Source organism: Delphinapterus leucas, chromosome 3 (assembly GCF_059928025.1).
Source record: "Delphinapterus leucas isolate spDelLeu-1000000601 "Yukka" chromosome 3, BTC_Dleu_Yukka2, whole genome shotgun sequence".
Lineage (NCBI taxonomy): Eukaryota > Metazoa > Chordata > Mammalia > Artiodactyla > Monodontidae > Delphinapterus > Delphinapterus leucas.
In genome coordinates, this window is record NC_143131.1 from 148,181,652 (window position 1) to 148,205,295 (window position 23,644).

The window sequence follows — 23,644 nt, forward strand, 5'->3', positions numbered from 1 at the left end:
TCATGAGAACAGGTCAAAAAATAAAAACAAGTATCACTTTGAGAGTTAAACTGTGAATTTTGCCACTGATTCTTCAGTGCTCTATTGTCTTAGCTGAAGGTTAGAACTACTGCATTTAGAAGTCTAAGGATCAGAAAAAGTCTCAAACGTTACCTACCTTGGGGGCGGAGGGTGGCATCTCTTTAGGAGGTGTGTGTTGAGGCAGACTCTGAGAGAACTGAGTTAAGGGATATTTTTGTGCCTGTCAAGTTGAAATATTCTTATCTCTCTCTCCTTAAAAGGTACCCCAAAGGTGAGTTTCTGATAAGGTGGAACTTGATTTGTTAAACTGGGCCAGCTAGTTTGGGAATTTGTTTTTTGGATCCTCAGCGTTAATTATCCTTCCTTAGTATCAAGTAAGAAGCATTATAGTTCATATGGAACAGCCCTGGTTTCAATTGGAGTGTTAGAGTATCTTCAATTAGATACCCAATTAGAGTATCTTCTTAGAAATAGCAAAACATTTTCTTAACTTCAGTTAATATTGTTAAATATTTTTGTTTCTGTGTTGACTTATATCATCTTTTTAAAACATGTTTTATGATAAAAATGGTATGAGTGATAGCTGTTAATTCATTTACCAGAGGGTTTTACAGCTACAAAATTAATGCAAATGTTCCATCATGGAAAATCAGCTGCTACTTTGAGTCAAGTGATTCAGAAACAGCACTCCCTCCCTCCCTCCCTCCCTCCCTCCCTCCCTCCCTCCCTCCCAAGTTTTTAACAGTTAAGGTCATGTTCTTGTTCCAGCATCTCAAGTCTATGCTTTTTTAAAGATAATACTTGTGACAGATCATATGATCTGGGCTTGTAGTTAAAGCAGTTCAGCTGGAATTCACTGGATTTGGATACTTGACTGTGTGTATATGAGCATTAAATAATGAAGCCAATTTTTAGGAAGAAATTGAAATATCAAAATTAATTTTCACCTCCTCCTTGCCCATCTTCATCCCTACCTCTCTTCCCTAAATAGGAACATGCTGAAATTTTAAGTGGAGCAATTAACAACTTAATTTTTTAAATCCTTGTATTTGGTGTTAAATGGTAGAAAAATTAAGTTCAGATTTTGTTTCACATGAGACTCCAAGGTTTGCACGTGGATTAATTAAAGCTGTTAGCCACAGAGAACAGTTTTCTCTTTTCATGGCATGAGTTTATTTCTGTGGAGACTATTTCAAAGAAGTAGGATTTTGAGAGACTGAAGGATAGTTGTGGTCTAAAGTTCCTTTTTAAAGAGTTGTAAATGTGTGGCTTGTGGATTGATAGGACCACGTATTAGACCTGGCTCCCGCAGTGTTCTCTGGAACTAGGTGGAGTCTTCCTGGCATCTTGAAAGGCTTGCCCCAGCCTCCAGGCCTGGGAGAGCCTCTGCTTACCCACCTTTTCATTGTCTTAGAGAGTCTGTTGTGGTTCTGTGGAGTCAGAGTTTAGACTGCTGGTTTCCTAATTGGAATGTTTGTAATTCTGAGTCAATTTGAAATTCTCACACTACTCCTGATGTATAGAGTGCTAGACAGTGGTGGGTAATTAACAGTGAAGTTCCCCTATCCATTCCTTAGATGAATAAGACTTGAGGGTTCTCCACCATTCTTGTGAAGGGCATGGGGAATATGGAGACATGAAAATGTTGTCATAGTGAGTTTTGTAACTTATAGCATAGAACTAGTTACATGGTGTGTAGTCTAGCTGCCTCAACTTGCATGTAGAAACTCTTCCAAAACAGAAATGCATTTCCCCCCCCCTTATTTGTGGCTACCAATTTGGAAGGTAGAGCATCCTCCCCAAATTTTAGACTTTCACAAACCCTTTTCTCGAGGGTATCTTGGGTGCCCATTTTAGGTTCAAAATTCGAAGGAAATTAACCCAGCATTTGCTGAATCTATTGTGCCTCTGGGCATTGTGCTATGTGCTTTGATATTTTCTTCATGTGTAAGTACAATGAAATGTGCCTCTTTACCTTCTGTACTTATTCCCCGAAATTTGAATTTAAACCCATTAGTGTGTCTGTACATGTAGGCATAAGACTGGCACTTTTGTTACGAATTATATAAAAAACTGCTACTGCTAACTACATACTTTTAAAAAGCTATGAAAAACTACACATGAAAGAAAAATTGTACATTTATGGGGAAAAAATATGAAGATTGTTATTATGAGTTGGTATTAGAACATAATGGTACAAAAAATTTCCTTTGGTTGGGGATTTGGAAATTAGAATAACCGAATAGTTAAATATAAGGGGTATTTTATTTTCCCACTTTGAAACTTTCCCTTTTTGAATGTTTGTGAATATGCTGTTTGATATGTCAACTGACTCTGTGTGTTTATTAGCACAGCTAAGTTTTATCTCATAATACGGCTTTTTAAATACCTATTAAACAATTAATTCAGCTTTGTTGTTGAATACATTTAAACCATCTATGAAAAAAAATAAATTTAGTAACAGCCTTCTTTTACCCTCAGGTCGTCTAAACTATTCATATCCAGGATCCGATAGCTCTCTGCTTATTAATGGTAAGTGATAATTGATTCACCTTAGTGAAGTTCAAAGAACTGTAACAAGTTAGTACTGGGTAGAAAATACAGTAGTTAAGCTTCAGCAGGTGGAGAAATGACATTAGTTTGCTCTGTAATGAATATGCAAGTTGCTATTAATCTATCACCTATTTTATGGATAATTATTATTCCTCCAAATTAGAGCAGGAACTTTTTTTAAACTTTGAGAGCCAGCTAATTTGCTGTCTTGAAACTGGTGACAATGAGAATAAATGAGACTCCCATAATGACACATAAAGAATGGCTTAATCCAATGTTAGCTTCTGTAGAGTGACCTTTGAAATGTCAACATAAAAACCATTTCCATGTAGTTGGAAAAGTGTTCCAGGAGATGGGGAGGTAATCAGAGATTGAAAGTCAGACAAAACAGCCTGAGACCACAGGGCTTGACACTGCAAAGGACAAGGTCATTCACTGTTTGCTATCTAATGACAACAAGAAAAATGAAGTTTTATTAGCCTTTGCAGTGCCTTCAGTAAATTCTCCTCGCCTATTCTAAATATTACCACTGTGCTGTTGAGTTCTCTTTTTACGTGCGTATTCTGAAGCAAACTAAATTTCACCCGGAAGCAGGGGCCATCTACTCACAGAAGGAATTAAAGAATTAAAAATTGTCTTCTTTGTAGTACTATAGTTTAAAATAATTGGGTGGAATACAGAAGTCTTGTTTACTTCTTTTGAATATGGATTTCAAATTTGTGTGTTCTTAATGCCTTCCATTTGCCAAAACTCATTTTCAGTCCCACCACTTCTGTGAATTATTCTTGACCAAATAACTATATTCTGCTCATTCCCCAAACAAAGCAAAACCAAAAAATCCTACTCCTTGTCCATGCTATAGTATGAATGAGGAATTAAAAATTGCTTTTATGACTGGATTTCTTTTTGGTTAGTGTTTAAAATCAGTATTCTGTAGAATGTAAGATTGTTGAGCCAAGAAATGTTAGAAGGAGATTTGATTTATGAGAGTTGCTGGGTGCATTAGATCCTCTGGAGACTATATGGTTTGTAAAAACCTCACTTGTTCATTAGTCTTTCGTCTTTTCATGCTACATTTGCCAGAAATAATGCCAAAATATAATATTTCAGTGTAAATGTGTGTAGACCGAAAACCAAACACAGTGGTGACGGTGGCATCAGGATAAGGGGGAGTAATATAAGGCTTGCCATTGTAGCATGGTTTCATCTTTTCCTGTGGAACGAGTTCCAGAGTCAAGTGCTGGAAATTGCAGGGAACCAAGATTTGAGATACTGTTGTGTGATCTTAGGCAAAGTGATCAACTCTTTGTTGTCCCAGTTGCTTCATGAAGTCGCTAAATTAGATCAGTTGCCCCTGGGGTCATCTTTGTTGAGATGAGAAAAAGAAACACTCTCTAGTGGGTTTTCCTTAAAGCCCAATTCACTTAATTTTTTTTGAGTCTTTTATGAGATTCTTTCCTTTTACCTCCCCTCCCCCCTGCCCCATTAATATCCTTTAAGAGTAGATTATTTTTTAACAACCCTTACTTGGCAAAGAAAAAAGAAAGGTAACTTCCCCCTCTGAATGTTTATGTTTTGAAATTTTATTGGCCCATAGATTCTAGGAGGAGACTGGATGGTTTTTACTGTTGTAGACATGGAAATTTTGTTATAGAAGTATACTGACTGAGGTTAGCATTACCTCAGACTGAAAGATAGGATGATAAAGAACAAAGAGATGTCAAAGAGGGGAAACTTGCTGGCTCCTCAGGCAAGACCCAGAATGTGGGGTTATGGCTGCCATGCTCTCAGATCCAGTATTCAGCTTTGCAAGGTCCCGGAACTTGATTTTGTCAGATTTGATCAAGTGCTAGTTCTTAATAACAAGCCAACTAGGACCGGATGCCAATTTATGCATTCATAATGAGGAGTACAACTTCTGGTAGATGCTAGAATTTACTGATAGACCCATTCTCTATAGCAAAGTTCAGGTTTTGGAAGACTGCCTAAAAATCTTGAAATTAAAGCAAGGTGGGGGTGGAGGGATGTTAAGACAGTTCTTTAGTCACCTTGATTTAGGCTTAGGCATTGCCTATTCTCTGCAGTCAAATTTATGAACCATCTTCTATGGTGGTTTGCTTCTATAGATAAATTGATCTCATGCATATGTTGATTCTTAGTAGCTTTGTTCTCAGTATAGCTCAGGTTTTGGGGATCCCCATATTGAAAATCTAGTATAATCCATTAATTATGTTTAATGAAGATAAACTTAAAAATCACAAATGCTACCCATTTCATAGGACTGTGGTGGAGATTAAAGTGCATGTGCAATCATTTAGCATAGCACCTGGCATGTAGTCAGATAATTAGAATGTCATTTTGGGGGGGTTGGGAATATTAGTGCTAAAGATTTACAAGGGAAAAAAATACAAAACAAGGGATTATGATTGTCTATGAACGAACATGCTTTCTTTGTCTATTATTAAGAGCGATAACCTGAAACTTTATTTACTTTTAAATACAGTCCCTTTGCATCTTACATCCATTCAGCTTTTTCTTAAAGCTGAAAATAAAAGCCAAATATGTTGTGTTGCCTTATATTCATTATTCAATTTTAAGACTTTAAGGAACCATCAGGAGCTGTTCTTTCCTGTCCACCTAAATAGTCTACTCAGGCTTTTAAAAACCTTTAGAAAGGTGATTATATAGCTATACTCTACTTTGCTTCAACTATAACTTTCAGAGCTTTTCCTTCCAAGCCTCTGTTGAGTTGAGAACCATTTCTTGCTTTGTTTGAATAAAAATGTGAAAGACAGTTCTCACATCGACATTTGAATTTTGACATGATTTTTATTGTATAACTTGTTTTCAAATTTTCAAGCAATCACAAAGTGTTTTGGAAAGAAGTGGGGTTTAAATCCTAAATAAATAAAAAGAAAAAAGATTCAGAGTAGTTAGCCTACTAGCTTCAGCAATTTATATTGGAATAATATTGGAATTTGCATGTACAAAGATAAAAAGAGCTTACTTATCCAGTGATCAGATTCAGATTGCTTTCTTTTTTCCGCTTGGCTATGCTCAGTCCTCAGTTTTCAGATTATGCAGTTACCTTCATATTACCACTCATGACTCTTAAAAGACACTGCCAGTATAATTCAACAAATAATAATTGCATGTTCTAGGGAATTATTATTGTTGTTATTAGTCGTAGAGATATTTTTTAGGGGCATTCTTGGGGAAAATCCTTGGATTTTAAATGTATTAAAACAAAACAAAACAATTTTCTAGCTACTTTTTGGATATGGGATTAGTTTGCTAGGACTACTGTTAACAAGTACCACAGACTGAGTGGCTTAGACAGAAATTTATTTCCAGTCTTGGAGGCCGGAAGTCTGAGATCAAAGTGTCAACAAGGTTGATTTCTTCTGAGGCCTCTCTCCTTGGCTTGTAGGATAGCTGTCTTTTCCTTGTCTTTACATGATTTTCCCCTGTGTGCAAGTCTGTGTCCTAATCTCTTGTAAGGACACCAGTCATTGGATCAGGGCCAACCCCGGTGACCTCATTTAACCTTAACCACCTCTTTAAAGGTCCTGTTTTAAATACAGTCACATTCTGAGGTTTTGGGGGTCAGGACTTCAGCATATGAATTTTGAGGAGGGAACACTATTCATCCTGTAACAGATGCCGTTTCCTAGTTAATCTTATACATAGTAGGAAGATAGTTAGAATATCCATTTTATGTTATGATAAGCAAGCCTGAAACTTACTCAGTTTCTCAGCTAAGTCCGAAAGGAGTGCTAAGCATAGGCCAGACTCACCTTATATTCCTCTGGTGTGTCTTGGTTTAGCTCTGAGATAGATATCAGATTAAATGATTAATATTCTTTTTACCCAACTTGAAGCTTTATTTTATCCAAGAAAACTAATATTTAACCACCACTACCTCTGTATAGAAGTGCTCGTGCATGGTACTTTTTTCCCTAACCTCCCATTTCACTGCTTTAGCCCTTAGGATTAGCTGCTTCAAAAATGAACCTTGTGGCAGGGAAAGTTATAGAACAGCAAAATATTGGGTTGGCCAAAAAGTTCATTCAGTCAGTGAACACGTTGTTCAATAAAGTTCTTCGTGAAAATGAAAAATGCGTCTTTCATTTTTACTTAAAACTGAATGAACTTTTTGGCCAATCCAGTAAATTAGTTTCGAACAGGTGCATGTATGTATGTATTTCCTAGCCTCTGTGGATGTCTCTCCCTTAGAAGCATCAGCTAAAACGTTTGCTCGTCCCAGAAGAGAAGATTAGTAAGAGATCTTTTAAAGGTTAGCATAGAACAACACCTCTTAATTATAGTTCTTTGGAAGGAAAGGGAGAAGATTTTTGCTTAAAGGGGATGGGGGCGGGGCAGAAATCTATGAAAAGGGAGGGGAAAATTTACCCAGGAGAAATGTAGATTATAGTCACTTGCTGAAAATGTCTATAATATGGTTCTAGTTGCTACAGTAAGGAGCATGTTGAGAGATCCCTTCTTGAAAAAGACAATATGAAAGCAGACTATAAACTCTAAAGTGCTCTACAGTTGTTAGCCTTGGAATAGTAATGGAAAGCTGAAAGTAACTGTTGAACACCAATCTAAGAATTTATACATATGAGTTTACTTTTGAGGAAGAAAATTATTTACTGAGCGTCTGTCTGACTGTCTGACCATCATATATACATGTGGTATCTTTTATGATTCTCTCTTCATTTCTCCATTTTTATAAATAAGAAACTGAGGATTAGGGATATACAGAAACTAGAATTAACATTCATACTCTGCCCTTCTGTAAGATAGCTCTTTATAAATAATCCTCTCGTATCTTTATTATACCTTATCAACATTCTTTGAATATTGTTAATGCCAGCAGGCTAGTATAAACAGAAGCCAGTGTGACATAGGAAATTCTCTTAAGCATACATCTAAAGTAATGTTGTGACAATGAGCCCGTTAATAAATTAGGAGGTGATTTATAAAATCCTTTAAAATGATTCTTCGCATCTCTGTTGAATTGTATGCTTTGGTCTTTGTGATGATTTTCTGCTTTTGGGTTCTACCACCTTTATTCTTTTGTTAACAGATCAACTCCTTTTAGCTTCCAGCCTTTGATTTATATCTTTTTAACTGACTTACTAATTTGATTCCCCCACATACTTTTTTTTTTTTTGGTGCTACTGGAAAAGTCAGTTATTTGATAACATCTTTTAATCTGAGCCCTCTCCCCTTGTTTTTCCAAGTAGCATTGCTATCTGCCTTCTCAACATGGGGGCAGTGAGAGGTAGATGGAGAGCCTGAGGTAGGCCAGAGGTAGTGTGAATAGGATCAGTCTTTCATTGCCCACTAAAAGCTAGTCATAAAGTCCTATTATTTACAGAGTTGATTAGATGCCCTCGTGTAGGAAAGGATGCTTTTCTTTAATATATCATTTGTTTGTTTTTAATGTAAGTGCCAAGAAGAAAACCCAAAAGGGCCCATTAGCAAATATAGTAATATAGTGTACACAGTAGTAATAAATTTAAATGGTGCAGAAAAGGATAAAACAAGAAGTGGAATCATTCCTTCTTTCCCCATCCCAGTCCGTATCCTCAAAGGTTCTTGTGGTTGTTTCTAGAAAAAACATTTGTGTATATTCCCACATATCTGTTTATATTTCCTTTATTTTTAAGTTCACGTAATAAGAATCATACAATACACACTTAGGCACCTCATGCAAACTACATTTTAGAGAGCTTTAATACGAACACATGAACATGTGCCATATTTTTTAAATGGCTGCATTTTTTGTTATGAACATATCACTATCATGGATAATTTGTTCCTTTTGTGCCTAACAAATGTTATAACGTGAGAAAAAGATACTTTTAAAGAGATAAATGATATTTTCATTTTTATAATGAAATATATATATAATGTGTATTGAAAAAGACCCGGTAAGTCTTTCTGTACCTTTTTGCAAGTCTAGAATGCCAGACTACTGAAATTTTACTAGAGGGAATTTACTGATGAATATAGGACATTTTTAAGCAATCTTGTAAAGACACTTTGGAAATAAAGTATTTATCATAGATCTAATAACAACATGCATCCAGAAGTTATAAAAATTTATAGCCATAATGTTTCCAGCCCATTAAAAAAATTCTTGAATCATTTTAATACTGAACATTAATTATATAAATCAAAACTAAGTAATAAATATAAAAGATAAACATATAAATAGTATTAATCTTAACTCTGATGGGAACTAGAAGATTTTTATTCAATAATAGTATGCATTTTTGAAAACTTTTAACAGTGTATACTCTTTGGTAATTCCCGGAAAATTCTAAGCAGGGTTTATTTTAGCTGATTTAGCCAGAAGCTTTTCAAAATACAGATTTCTTTAAACATATTTAAAGTGATTTTTTTTTTAACTGCCGCTTCCTCCAGTATTTGAAAAACATCAAATAATGTGCAACACTTGCAATCATAAGATTGGAAATCTGACATTTTCCTCAGGAAAGTGGTGAAGCTCTGTGTTCTAAGTATTTCATCATAGTATGTTTCACCAAGTATAATTTGAAATAGGTGAGACAATTGTGCTTAAGTACCGCTTTTGTACATAGATGAAGTGGCACCACTTACCATTCATTCTGTTAATATCTGGGTTCTGGTTACATAGGTGTGTTCATGGTATGGAAAGTTCATTGAACTGTACACTTACGATTTGCCTACTTTCCTGTATATATGTCATATGTCAAAATCTACATTAAAATAATGTATAGCATTATAATAAATGGAAATAAAAAATTTAAACATTCTCATTTTCTGTGCTTCAGAATGTCATTGTTTTTATTTTTTGGTAATACTTTATATTAATTTGCCTATTTGATTAGGCAGTTTTTGTAGCTATATGCATTGTACACCTGTAACCTGTCTTCCCTAAATGTGGGAAAAAGTTTCTAAATATAGTTTGTGGAATTTAATCATGAATTCTTTTATATTAACCAGCTTAATTTTGTGGTACAGAATCAAAGTTTGAAAGTACACGTTTGAAGACTTGGAGAGTATTTGATTTTTGCTTTTGATCTGTAGCCTTTACTGTTCCTGAAACTGTACTTATTTTTGAAATAGCGGAAGCTATGAGATTTTTTAATGTTAATTTTGTAGCTTTTAAAAGCCCACTCTTTTCAAATATCTGTTTTCTCAGAAATCCAAGAAGCATCAATCAACTTTTTAAGATTGACAGAACCAAGATATTCAAATAATTAATTTTCCCAAACTCCCTTGTCTTTGAAGCAGTTGTATGAATAGAATGTTCTTTAACAACTACTTCTGTGATATTTTTGTCTTTCTAACCTCTGTCAGGTTCACTAAGTGAGAAAATACATCCACTGCCACCCCAAATTGAAGAACTACTAAAGTGAAAATCTAACAGCTGAGGGAGATTTTACTGGTTTTAATCCATTTGCCTAAGTACTTTGGTGAAATTCAATGTTATCTAGTAATGATAGAAATTATTTTGGTATGAGACATAATTTCATTTTGGAAAATAGGTACATGGTACTTCTAAGTTATAACTCAGTTATAACTGAGCTGTACTTACTTAGCATTTATCGAGAGGGCTAAGAATGAAAACCCTGACCAGTTAGTGTAGTGATCTCTTAAAATGTGCTATAATTTCTAACTGGAAAACCTATCCCAGCTTCCTGTTTAAACTTCCTTTCCAGTCAAGAGACCTCACTTGTTGCATATGCTGCTATTCTCGGCATCTTTCCTTGAGCATTACAGCACCCCTATTCATGCCACTGCCAGGTCTTGCAATGCCCTTTCTCTGTTTTCTCTTTAAGGTCCATCTCAGAGCCACACCCTCCCCTCTCTGTCTCTTTAATCAGAACGAGTTTCTCCTCCTCCTCTGCTTCTGTTGCACCTAACACTTAACATGCCTATTGCTGTAATGGTTACATTACCGTTATTTGCTTATGTGGCCACCTGGCCTTTAAGTTCCATGTAGTCAGACCCATGTGCAATTCATCCATAGTGTTTAGCAAAATCAGGCATGCATTCAAGAAATGTTTGTTGAATAGAATTAGGGTATTTGGACAAACTGCACATACAAGTTCCAGTTTGTTTGAGGGAAGACATTTTCTCAGAAGTTTCCTGATTTGAAATTTATACTGCCATTTTCTGAGTATTCAGGTATATACATATAATAATTATAAGTCTATATTATATTGTATTATACTATATTATATTCTTTTTCTTCTCTTCTTGGTTGGAATCTACTTTGTGATAAAATGCCAAACTTTTTACTTTTCAACATTTGGGCCATGGTGGAAGATTTGATTAGGGACAAGAAGCTGGCTAAAAGGAAGTTTATAAATTTCCTAAAGACTTCATTTGTTATGAGTTTCAATTATTAGGGAATAATTGAGAAATAGTGTAAAACTGCTGTTTATCCTGTAGTGGCAAAAAAGTCATGAATTAAATATTGAAATATCTACTGAATGGCTAGTTAGCAGGGAATTCTGGGAGAAATTAAGATCAATATGGTAGGAGTTGGTTTAGATCATGTTACATATCCCTTAGTTTCATACTAGTTTGGACCTTGGGTGACAGAGCAGAAAGCTTCCCTTAAAACAAGTAAGGCTCAGTACACTTTTTACAGTGTCCTTGAAGAACTTAAAAAAGAAGGAATGCATTAAATTGACCTCTCACCATCCAAATTCCATATTTTTTTTGAGATGCTTACCAGGAAATGAGGAATACAGCCAATTTTTTTCAGTTTCTAAAGCTGGTAGATGAAATCACAGTTGATTCTTTTGACAATGTTTGAAAGGTTGTTTTTTTGTTTTTTTGTTTTCTCATTTGACATGCAGCAAGGACATATGGGCGAAGGAGAGGTAACATTATTGTTTCTAACTTTTGAATGTATCAGTTGTATTTGGAGAGGACCCAAGTTTGCTCAATTTCTAACCCTTGTTGGGAAGCGGGTAGGGGGAATGAAACATAGCTGTGATCAATACATACTTTATGTGTTATAGTTAACATTATAGACATTCTAATTTGAAGGAGTCAGAATGGTAGAATTTGGGTTTGAATTGAAATAATTTCAAACTCACCTTATTTATATCTGAAGATTTGTTTCCCTTTTTTCCTTTGTGAAAGGAATTTCTTAGGAGAACAAAATTAAGAATCTTTAAAAAGGAAAATATAGTATGACTGGTCCCAAAATACCTGATTATATTGGAGGTTCAGTTATGCTTGAATAGCTTAAATCTGCTTTCAGAAATTTTTATTTATTTGTCTATTTATTACTGAGCATAATACTGCATTTTGTTTAAAACGAGACTAACTAAATAGATGACTAACCCTATAAATTTCAAACATTGGGGGGGGAAAAGCTCTACACATTTTAGAGAATTTCAAAGAATCATTTCCTAGAGTGCCTGCCTGAATAAACTTTATTTTTTGCCTCCTGTACTATAGTTTTGCCTTTTTATAAGAAAGTAAGTTAGACAGTCAAATAACGTAGCTTTAAAATATAAGTGACTTTTGAAGATCCAGAAATAACCTCCAATTTTAGAGTCACTTTTTATCTTCATTATATAACTCTTTTGAACTGTGGTTTTATAGGGTAAATTCATAACAAATATACTGTCAATTGTGTTTAATAATGAAAGTTGAAAGGAAGACAAGTGTGGTGACAAATGGATATTGGAATGTTTCAGTAAAAGAAGAGCACTTAAGATATATTTCTGCAGAATCCATTAACGAATTCCTTATGTAGTACCTAGAAGTAAATTGGCAGCCTGGAAAGTGACAAAACAGTGCTTGAGAGATTCTACAGTTCTTTGTAGCTCTTTGCTTTGCTTATGATTTATACGTTCATAGTTTACTGACACGTAAGTATGGGAAGACTATTAACCACATTGGCATCTCTGGTCTTTTCTGTTTTTATATTCGGAATGATAGTATTTTCTAACAGCAAACGTAATGACTAGTTTTTAGAATTAGACACTACCTGTACCAGCTGATAATTACTCAACTAAAAGAAAATTTTATCTTTAGCATGCCTAAAAATCTTAAATTCTGTAAGACTAGCCAACAAAATTGGATAACAGCATCAAGTGGATTTTGATGGCATCCCATTAGTTAAGGTAAACTGAGTGCTCACTTTAAAAATCAACTTGTTCATTCTAGGGACATTCTTAGAGGAAATTGGGCAGGCTATATTGTATGACGTTTTAAAGAAATTTAAGTGATCTAGCATCTGATGGTCAAATTTAATCCTTAGTGTACATGTGTAGGTTGCCAGTGGCCATGGGGCCCTGCCAAGGTGGTGCAGTCTGCTGCCAACTGCTTTCAAAAGAGTGCTCTCTCCTATTGTACTTTCACCTCACTCAAGTTTCCAGATCCCAGTGGGATGGTTGAGCAGCCCTCTGTTGAACCATGTACTTTCTCCCTGACTCAATTGGGACCTTAAGGTGATGGAAATTCAAGAGCATGTCTAAGTGATTTGTTGTTCAGTGAGAAAAATAAAAGCAGCAGTTTTATTGGATCTGCCGTTTTCCTTGTTTCTTGTGTAAGATAATCAGTGGCAAGGAACATTTTCTGTTAGCTTTTTTTTTCCTGCTTTCTGTTCCAGGTCAGTCTTCACTGTTTCCAATGGAAGATGGATTCTTGGATGATGGCCGTGGGGATCAACCTCTTCATAGTGGCCTGGGTTCACCTCACTGCTTCACTCACCAGAATGGAGAAAGAGTAGAACGATATTCTCGCAAGGTGTTTGTGGGCGGATTACCTCCTGACATCGATGAAGGTATATTTAGAGAGAGCCGTTTATAGCATGGTGCCCAGACTGTGGCACATAGTAGGTAATGCATAGGAAATGGTTGCTGTTATTATAATAACAGTCTTATCTGGCTCCAGGTGTTCAGTTGTGATTGCATTGTTCTCTTGTCCTGTCTTCCTAACACAACATGTAAGGTTAGTTCACGGAAGGAAAGGGAGCAGGACTTTGGGAACCCGCTGAAGCAAGTGGCTGGACTAAATCAAAAAGAGTAAACATCACTGGGAAAACCTCTCAAGGATTCTGCTGTGGGCAAACACAGATGCTAACTGCATTTTTGTCTGTGTGTCCTTCCTTGGCCAAATTCAGTTAATTCATTTTCCTATTTTCTACCTTTTATGAGTGCTCTATAAATGTACAGTTAATTGTTTAAAAGTTTAAAATCTTAGAATAAGCCTGAACTTTTGAAAAATATAGCCTGGAGTCGTATCATTTTCTGAGTATTTTTTCACTTGTCAAATATTTACATGCTTTCTGAATGTTATGCACTGTTCTTAGGATTGTTTAAAGTAGTAAACAAGATAGAAAGCCCCTCCTCGCATAGAGTTGACATTCTAGCGGGGGAAGGGGGATAAAAAAGTCTGAAAATATTAGAGAATAAGTACTGAAAAGAAAACAGGTTGATGTGATGTAGTGAAGTCTCAGAAGGGAGACTTGTGAGATTAGGTGGTTAAAGAAATCCTCTTTGAGGACGTGATACTTGAGCTGAGACCTGAATAAGGAGCCAGTCATGCAAAAAGACATAGAGGACTATTGTCCAGAAGTATTTTATTCACCTGTGGGTCTAAGTGACCCTGACACAAATCAAAGTAGCGACCATACAGCAACCGTATATCCTTGCTTGCTCTTTGTTCCTAATCTATTTTGTCTTGGTTTCCTGAATGGAAATGGAAAGAAATGTTACGGAGGATAGAAGGGTTTTCTCTAAAAATCTATAAGGTCTAATAATGAGGTTTAATAACTTCCCATTTAGATTGAGATTAAACTTACTGAGCCACTACATTTTCCTTAAGATGATCAGTCTTTTGGAAGATTGAAACAAAAATGGCTTCAAAACAGCCAAAGACTGAAATAAACACAGGGTTTTTTTGTGTATGTGTGTCTATGATAAAATGTCCTGGAGGAAGCTGTGCTGAAATTTCAGGCCAGACCGGCTCAATCTCCGTTCTGTCGTCAGAAGGCATAGCTTCTGTTCAAAGTGTTCATCCTGGGTTGAACACCTCATCATGATGTTGTTCACTCCAGTAAGCTCCTGGGTGTGACCTTTTCTTTTCTCTAGCTGGAATCGTCACTTTCCTTAGCATTATGGGTTTCTAGGTTTTATGAGCCTTTAGAGGTCAAATCTTTAACACTCCTGAGCCCTGGATGGGCTTCAATGAGGAAATTATATGCTTATATACAGAAAGAGAAGACTGAATTTTATCTGACCTTGCTTGGGATAAGATCCTTCTCTGGCCTAGTTAGTCTGTATCTTTTAGGAAAATTACTAAGCAATCTTAAATGTATCGTTCCTAAAATTCTTAGAGGCACAGGTAAATTTGACCAATTTGGCAAAGGAGGTGGTTTAAACTGAGCAAAATTAATGGGAATTGTGTTAGTCATCTTACTTTATCCTCAAGACCATGTATGTTGATAAGTTGGTAGCAATTTAGGCAGGCAGCCCTTTCTATTAAAATGGGAAATACCTATTCCTGAAGAATAATGTGTTCTGCAGAATTGTGCACTAAGAATCACAGAGTTTATGGGGCAAAAGGGGCTAGAGGCAGATCACTTAGAACCTAATGAATTTTGTACCAGAAGCACTAACAAAAAGAGAATTAGTACCTTGGAAATAACTTGGACAGTTCAGGCAAGCAGCTCAGTATGGTTAGAGGCTGCCTCAAGGAATATTGAAAATGCACAAAACCAATAGAGCAGAAATGCTGGCTTGCTAGCTTGGAGGCAGTGCAGATGGAAGTGGACCTCTGAGCAGATGAGGAATGGAAACTCTCAGGAGATAAGAGCCCTGCAAGGTTGGGGGGACACCTCTCTGACCAGAGAGGCTTGGTTGCTGTGCTCATTTTTTATTTTCTTATAATAGAGCTGAGGGGGCTTCTACCTGCACATCACACAAGCTGGGAGCTTTTTCCTTTCCTGCTGAAGGTTATGGTTCTCCCACTATGCTAGCTCATCTTGCTTAGGAAAAGTCATTTGTGAACCAGTATAATGTCTAGGTTACACTGACATCCTTCCCCTATTTATCAATCTCACAGGAGCTAAACGGTACCGTAGCAACAGGCATCATAGCTGTTCGAACAGACTATTGTTTCACAGTCTGGAGGAGATGAGAACAGTTCTTCCAGACTGAAATTTGAACGTGTTTCTCATCTCTCTTTTCTGTTCCTGCCCTACTCCCAGGTCTTATCTACATACGCTTACCTACTCTTTCTAGAACTTCCCTGGAAATTTATTTTCCTATAGTCTACTCATTAGTTCTCCAAATATATAATATAGCATAACTGGTATCGTTTACATTAATAGGAAAATATGATCAAGTCTTCCTTGTCCATCCCACGTGCCCTTCCTTTACCTTCTTCATAAGGCTCAGAGATATTGGTGTCCAAGGAAGATGGTTGGTGAGGGGGAAGAGGGTGCCAAGTGGAGGGCGTGTGTAGGTATACACATGGAGGGGCCTGCTCAGAGGCCTCGGCAGCAGTGTGCATGGTGCCCAATAAATCAGGGCAATAAGGGCTAGGGTGCAGAGGTGGAAGGTAGAGGAGACAGCCAGGGCAGCTAGCTGAAAGATGGGTTACGTTGAGCAAGGAAGCCAACATATTGAGGATAATGAGAACTTGGTTTCTCATAGCGAGAAGGGAATTTACAAACATGGGAAGGGGGGAAGGCTAGAGAAAAACATGGGATGTTGGAGTGGACTTGCAATTACCAGTGTGAACTCGTTTTTATAAATGTACACAGATACAGAAACAGTTGTAAATATATCTGTGTGTATATTCATATATTTCCTAGCTTGGTCCTCTGAGAAGAATTAGAAATAATAAATATCCACTAGCAGTGACTATATGGAATACCCAAATCTCAGTTTCTGAATATCTTTTGTCACTGAAAGGAATGAGGATTTCTTGGGGTGTGGGGGGAGAAACGGCTAATTCTAAGGGTAGGGCAGAGAAAGAACAAGATGAAAGCCTGGAGTATCTTCTTGGGCCAGGAAGTATGGAAGCCCTTGAAGGATGAAGGGGGGATAGGTCAAAAGGACATAGGAACCCCCACTGGCCAAATCAGGGACAATTTTGAAGACAGATTGAACATCAAAATAAATGAGGAGAGAATCAGATTACAACCCATTGAAAAAATAGGTCCATACTGATATAAATAAATACATGACTAAATAAATGGGGGAGAAGGGAAAACTCTTCCTTATTGTATAATACTAACTAGTAAATGTAGAAGGATTGATAGAAATAGGTAATCAGCATTTGGCAGTAATCATTGTGGTAGTTGGTATAGGTAGGAGTCTTCAGTGGATGCCAAGTCTAATGAGGGAACAGGATATTAATGGATAACACAATATTCCCCCACAAAATACTAATCAGATTCAAAGGGGAAAATGGTTTCTTTTTGGTGGAGAAACCAGGCAGGTATCAATTTGACTAGCTGAACAAGATTAACATACCTAGTGAAAGGACAGGATGACATAGCATCATTATGGTGGTTTTCCTGTTTGGAATGCATAGGTCATGAGGAAACAGTACCGACCCAGGTTGAGAGCCATCCTGCAGAATGAATGGTCTGTATATTTTAAAGCTACTAAGCATGTAAAAGACAGGAAAGAATGAGGAACTATTGTAAACTGAAAAAGACTGATGACCTGGGACGTGACATCTAAATGTAGCATGGTTCTGGATAGGATTCTGGATCAGAAAGGAAAAAAGAGATATATTGTGATAGTTTAAAATTGGGATGGAGTCTGAATTGGGAGTGTTGTATCAATGTTGATTTCCTGATTGGAAGCGGCGTTGTTTGGTGGTACATAAGGGAGTGATCTTGCTTTGAGCAGGTACCAGTAGTTGTGTTTGGGGGTAATAGAGCGTCATGTCAGAAAAAGATGATAGATAGATAGATAGATAGATAGATAGATTCGTGCATAGATAGAAGGGGAAGAGGCGGAAGACAAACGCACAAAATGTTAACAGTAAGGGGAATCCAGACGAAGGAGATGTGGGAGGTCTTGGTGTACTATTCTTGTAAATAGTAGATTGGAAACTTTTTTTCTAAACTATTTCCCAAAAATGAACATAAAAATATTTAAATCTACTTTTTTGGTTTGTTGTTCATTAGATGAGATCACGGCTAGTTTTCGTCGCTTTGGCCCTTTGATTGTGGATTGGCCTCATAAAGCAGAGAGCAAATCCTATTTTCCTCCTAAAGGTAATTTTCAATATTCAATATACATGCATAGTTTATCCTTATGTTCTTTTCATAAATGTTTACCTTCACTGTACAATTTTTCATTGTTAAACTTACATTTTCCCAAATATGTCTTTAAAATTTGTATTTAGTATGTACTTTCAATTCAGATTTAATTTTACTCTAAAAGAGGTTTCAAGATAACACCAAACTGAACTTTATGTTGATATTATCAGATTTAGGGTGAGATTTAACTTTTAGGGGTTTCTGCTTGTTTTCATTTTTTTCTACACCTTTTCCCTTCCTTAGTTTTATGCTTCCTTTCCCTCGAAGAATTATTTTAAAAATAGGAAAAATATAAGCCTTTCAAAAATTTTTTTATTAGGCTATGCATTCCTGCTATTTCAAGATGAAAGCTCTGTTCAGGCTCTCATTGATGCATGTATTGAAGAAGATGGAAAACTCTACCTTTGTGTATCAAGTCCCACTATCAAAGACAAGCCAGTAAGTGCAGTCTAGCATGAAAATAGCTTCTCATTTTTGCCTCTATTTGTTAGCTCTGAAAAACCCACAGACATCTTAATGTATCTGTTAATTGACATGTTTTAAGTAGAATCGAAATGAAAAAGTTTTGTTTTTGTCAGGTTCCTAACATTGACATTCTGTATATTTGTGCCCATTATTTTGACATTGAATTTTTGGTTAGTTAAAATGTTGGTGAATCTTTCTATTAAAAGACTTCACCTGGAAATGCATTTGGTAAATATAAAGTAGCTGAATTTCCTCTGAATGACAGAACTCAAATCACAAATAGATCTGTCTTTCTCCTCTCTTTGATCAAGATTTTACCCAATACTATCCTTAACTTTTTGCATATGGTACTCACCAGGTAAAATGAATTATGTATATACATAAATGTACATTGCATATTGTTTCTTTTTGAAGAAGTTTTTCTTTATTATAAAATTTAGTCTTTAGGAATAGTAGCAACTAGCCTGTTTTGACAAATCTGGCAAACCAACAATCTGGTATCACTCAGCCAGTACCTAGTGATGGGGTCCAGTTCAGGATGGAGGTGCCAGTGGGCTCAGCTCAAACAGTGATTTGTGGAGCTCCTCTTAGTGTCTTAGGGTTGTCCCAGAATTCTTACGTGGCTAGACTCTATTTGACTTGCCTGTTCCCTGCCAGTCCCTAAATTTAGGTATTTAAATTGGGGACCTTCTGGCCTTGGGACTTAGTTTGGTGTACCTGTTGGGAATACCCCACTATCAACCCCTTAGCCTTTGGTGTGGGCATTGGTAACAGTTTATACACGCAAACAATTGAATTGAGGTACTTGATCCTTGGTTGTTGTAATGGACACACCGAAGTGTTTTATCATAAAAAGCTTACTGCAGATATCATCAGTATTTTTATTTTGAAATGCTTTTTGAAACAATGTAACGGATTTGTTAGTATCAGGAGTAGTTTGCATTTCCTGGACATAGGATTGGACACACAGTCCTAGTTCACATAGCACTGAATACTAATCAACATCCAATACCGTGCTAAATTTAAATTATATGGCTACTGGGGTGCTGCGTAGGAGAGGGGCCCAAATAAGCTGTAAAATAGTTAATTAACTTACAGATAATTAAGGGCATGTTAGTGTTAAGTGATTTGGGTTATAATAGGCAACTAAATTGAACTTTCCACCTTGGTTAGTTTACTCTTAAATGTGAAATGAAAGGTTGGAATATGCTACTTGTAAGTCTTTTCTAGTTTTCCAGTTTTATTGATTTGTAATGACATGGATTATTGCTTTTAAAAGTAAAATACTCTGCAATAATTTTAAACTTCCTTTCTCCATAAATTGTCTGTGTTGAGAATGAGACATTCTGGTTTGCACACTCTCTAGGTACAGATTCGGCCTTGGAATCTCAGTGACAGTGACTTTGTGATGGATGGTTCACAGCCTCTTGACCCACGAAAAACTATATTTGTTGGTGGTGTTCCCCGACCTTTGCGAGCTGGTATGATTAAACAAAGAAACAAACAAACAAAAAAACCCTATTTATCCGTTAGCATAAGAAATATACAGATTTTTCAGGATAAATTCTCCATAAGCATTTGAGTTCATGTCTAGGAGTGAGAGTTCTGGAATCCAAGTGTCTGGGCTTGAATTCATGTGCTCTGCTTCCAGTTAATAGCTGAGTAACCCTGCTCAAATTAATTTCTCTAATTCTCAATTTCCTCATCTGTCAAGTGGAGTTATAAGTATGTCCTTTATGGAGAGTTGTTTTGAGGATTAAATGAGATTGTGGGTGCCTAGTGCTTAGTGCACGGTCTCGTAATGCTAACGCTCGTCACTCTCGTCATCGCCTGAGAGACAGAACCCTTCAGGGATGGGTTAGGTATCGAGATGTTTGCCGTTTGTTTTCCACGCCCCCCTGTACTCAACAGCTGCTTACTGAGCTCTGAAATACAGCAGGGTTCTTAGCAGTGCATTGTGTTTGCAGAGCAGTGCTTACAGAAGAAATTTCATCCCCAACTTCAAGTAATTTGAGGTCTAATAGTATAAGTGAGATAAAGAACGTAAAATGAACATGAATGCAGTTTCAAAATTGTAACATTTCATGGAGAAGAAGATGCATTTATTACTTCAAGTTTCTTTTTTTTTTTATTGATTATTTTTTATTTATTTTTGACCGCGTTGGGTCTTTGTTGCTACGTGCGGGCTTTCTCTAGTTGCAGCGAGGGGGGCTCCTCTTCACTGTGGTGCACGGGCTTCTCACTGAGGTGGCTTTTCTTGTTGTGGAGCACGGGCTCTAGGCGCACGGACTTCAGCAGTTGTGGTACGCAGGCTTGGTAGTTGTGGCATGTGGGCTCTAGAGCGCGGGCTCAGTAGTTGTGGTGCACGGGCTTAGTTGCTCCGCGGCATGTGGGATCTTCCAGGACCAGGGCTCGAACCCGTGTCCCCTGCATTGGCAGGCGGATTGTTAACTGCTGCGCCACCAGGGAAGCACTACTTCAAGCTTCTATGTGAAAAATTGGCAAATAGCTACACGGTAAGGAAAGGTAAAAAGGATTTTGTTGGAAATATGCTCAAAGGACCCCCAAAGAGCCTGCCAATCAGCTTTCTCGTGTTCAAATGATCATTTATATTAAGCAGTACATTGTTAACTGGTAAATATATGGTGCATCGTGGCGTAGAGCAGATAGACCAGGGTGCCAAGTGCAGCACAATCACTTAACTACCCATGACTTTGCACAGATTAATCATCCTCTCTGTGCCTCAGTTTCCCCGGAAAATGACTACCTACTTCATAGGGTGGTTGTGTAGATTAAAAGTGAACATATGTGAAATACTCAGCAGAGTCCCTGCCCTTAGTTACAGTAGGTTAAAGATGAACACATGTACAACTGGTTATAATAACTAGTTTCATTTTAATAATTATTGTAATGACAGACAGATGAACTGCTTTTGATGTAAGAGCCAGATGAATTTTCCTGATTTCAAATGTCCCGTTTGCTCCTTCCGTATGTAGTGGAGCTTGCCATGATAATGGACCGGCTGTATGGAGGCGTGTGCTATGCTGGGATTGATACCGACCCTGAGCTGAAGTACCCAAAAGGAGCCGGGCGAGTCGCATTCTCTAATCAACAGAGTTACATAGCTGCTATCAGTGCCCGCTTCGTGCAGCTGCAGCATGGAGAGATAGATAAACGGGTAAGTCCTGGACTACATTCTGGCAAGTTCTAGAAATGGCCGTCCAGGTCATCACCAAGCTTGGAGTGGGGGAATTTTATGTGACAGTAAATTGACAGCTGAGAGTTATTCCCGTAGGACCCATTAGATGCATGCTCTGGGATACATCTAAGAGTTTCATATGAATTTCTTCTGTCTCTTAGTTTTCTGAATAGCCTAACCAGAACATTACAGTCACTTTGCTTGAGTCCATTTAATCTTTCCTAAGGTATCCCCTCCATCCATTCACTTATTCAGTTAGTCATTCAGTGCATATTTACCGAATCCTTTGTACTATGTTATATCAACTATACAAACATGAGCACCCTTGAGATCTCCTCACGGTTTTTTTTTTAAACCTGGGATATCAAAAATACCTCAGCAAGCCCTATTTTCCTATGTAACAAATGATTGAGTAAATTCATTTCTAGGACGGCATGTATAAGAAATATTTCATTGTAACAGATTAAGTAGAAGAACTCAGAATCCTTTCATCTGTAATCTGTTTTACTGCCTGAAATTAGGTAGTAGTTCATTAGCATTATTTTCACACTTCATATTCCTCTCTGTTGTGTTTATCCTCTGAATCAAAAGGCTGGGAAAAAACCCTCAAAGTTAACGCTTCTGTTTTTTAATGTATTGTATTTGAGACTGTGTGTTCCAGTATATGTCTTTTTTCTTTGCATTCACGAATTTCTTATCTTTGTGTTTCATGCATTCAACAAACATTTTAGTGCCTAGGGCAAGAAGTCCCTGTCCTCATGGATTTATGTTCTGGTGGATGGAACTCTATCCTACACCAGTACTACTCAAAATACGGCTTGTGAACCGACTGCCAGTTGGTAAATGGTTTGTTAGGAGTTTGTGGTGAGATAGGAATTTATACCAGAATGTGAATCTGCTGCATTAATAAGCACAGTGTTTATAGTTCAGTTGAGATTTTTTCATAGAAAGACCTTCTTGATGAAGAAAGCAGTGTGTTGATTTACATTCTGGTGTCAGCTCCTCATTTCATGGCAGACTGGCACTTTCATTAGGGCTGACTTAGGTATCCAACACTCCAAGGCATTGTGCTCAGAACAGCCTTTGTTGATTGCCTGTATTGTGCCTCTCTCAGTTCAGTACCGTAGGAACTATCAAGTCACTAGTGGTTTGCGCTTACTGCTTATGTTCCATTTCATGTATAGTCCACACCGGTGGCAGCTGAAAGTTTCCCATGGTGGTGGTCATCATACTGTGAATATATTAAGGAGAAAGGTATACGTTCTACTGTAAACATGGAGGAGGGGGGCAGGATGAGTTGCAGTATATGTTAACATGCCTCCTTGTTTTTTATTCACACTAAAAAATATGTACATCTGAGTAAACGGACACTCCCACCTCATCGCTTCATTCCGTCATCGGTTTCAGAGTTGTAAGGTTAGCCATTAGAAATTCAGACGTAATTTGTTTTCCTCTACGATCCAATTCTTTGACCAGTGTTCCTGCCGTTCTGTAGATGTTATGGAATGGCCTCGGGGCCAGAAGCCTAACCCTCTGATTACGTCTGCTCTTCCTGCCTTCCATATCATTCTTCTCTTTTTGTTCACAGCTAACCTTGTTCAGGATTCCTTGTCAGAAGTGGATGGCACCAGTGGTAGTCATAGCCCGGTATAAGGGAGTTTCAATCATGAGTCTCTCCAAGACTAAAAATAACCAACTCTTTTCCCACTGGAGAATTAATAGCCAGGTTATTTTTAATGCTTGAGAGGCTCAAATGACATTGGCCTATTGAACACTGGAACAGACCCAGTTTTATAAATTCACCTCTGACTTTTAGACTGAAGTAAACCGTTCTTCCTGACAGAGAACAAAGCAAGGTTTTAGATTATGAGTACTATGGCTGCATCTTGTTTTCCTGGAGTTCGAGGTTTGTGATTATAACCCAAGATGTGTACACTGTAAATAGAAACCATGACCCAAACCTTATTACAGCTCAGAGGCTTGTGATGCAGAAGTCAGGCAGCTTCCCTCTGATTTGTACATTGAAGTGCTATTTTGTGGCACTGGGAATCTCTCAGTTGGTCTTGTGTAAATTATAATTCCACATATGACAAGAA

At 37.2% G+C, this 23,644-nt stretch overlaps 1 protein-coding gene across 5 annotated transcripts in view; it reads left to right on the forward strand.

Annotated features, from left to right (window-relative positions):
- The window catches only part of CPEB4 (cytoplasmic polyadenylation element binding protein 4), a 94,106-nt gene that overhangs the window by 35,747 nt on the left and 34,715 nt on the right, over positions 1-23,644 (forward strand). For 3 of the 5 annotated variants that reach the window (XM_089909676.1, XM_022595086.3, XM_089909677.1), the window contains exons 3-9: positions 2,503-2,553; positions 11,442-11,465; positions 13,211-13,384; positions 17,750-17,839; positions 18,204-18,322; positions 19,716-19,830; positions 21,346-21,527. In XM_089909676.1, the coding sequence (XP_089765802.1) occupies positions 2,503-2,553; positions 11,442-11,465; positions 13,211-13,384; positions 17,750-17,839; positions 18,204-18,322; positions 19,716-19,830; positions 21,346-21,527 (755 nt within the window). The remainder of the gene's footprint in view (positions 1-2,502; positions 2,554-11,441; positions 11,466-13,210; positions 13,385-17,749; positions 17,840-18,203; positions 18,323-19,715; positions 19,831-21,345; positions 21,528-23,644) is intronic. The other 2 variants (XM_022595088.3, XM_022595089.3) reach the window with 2 other exon arrangements.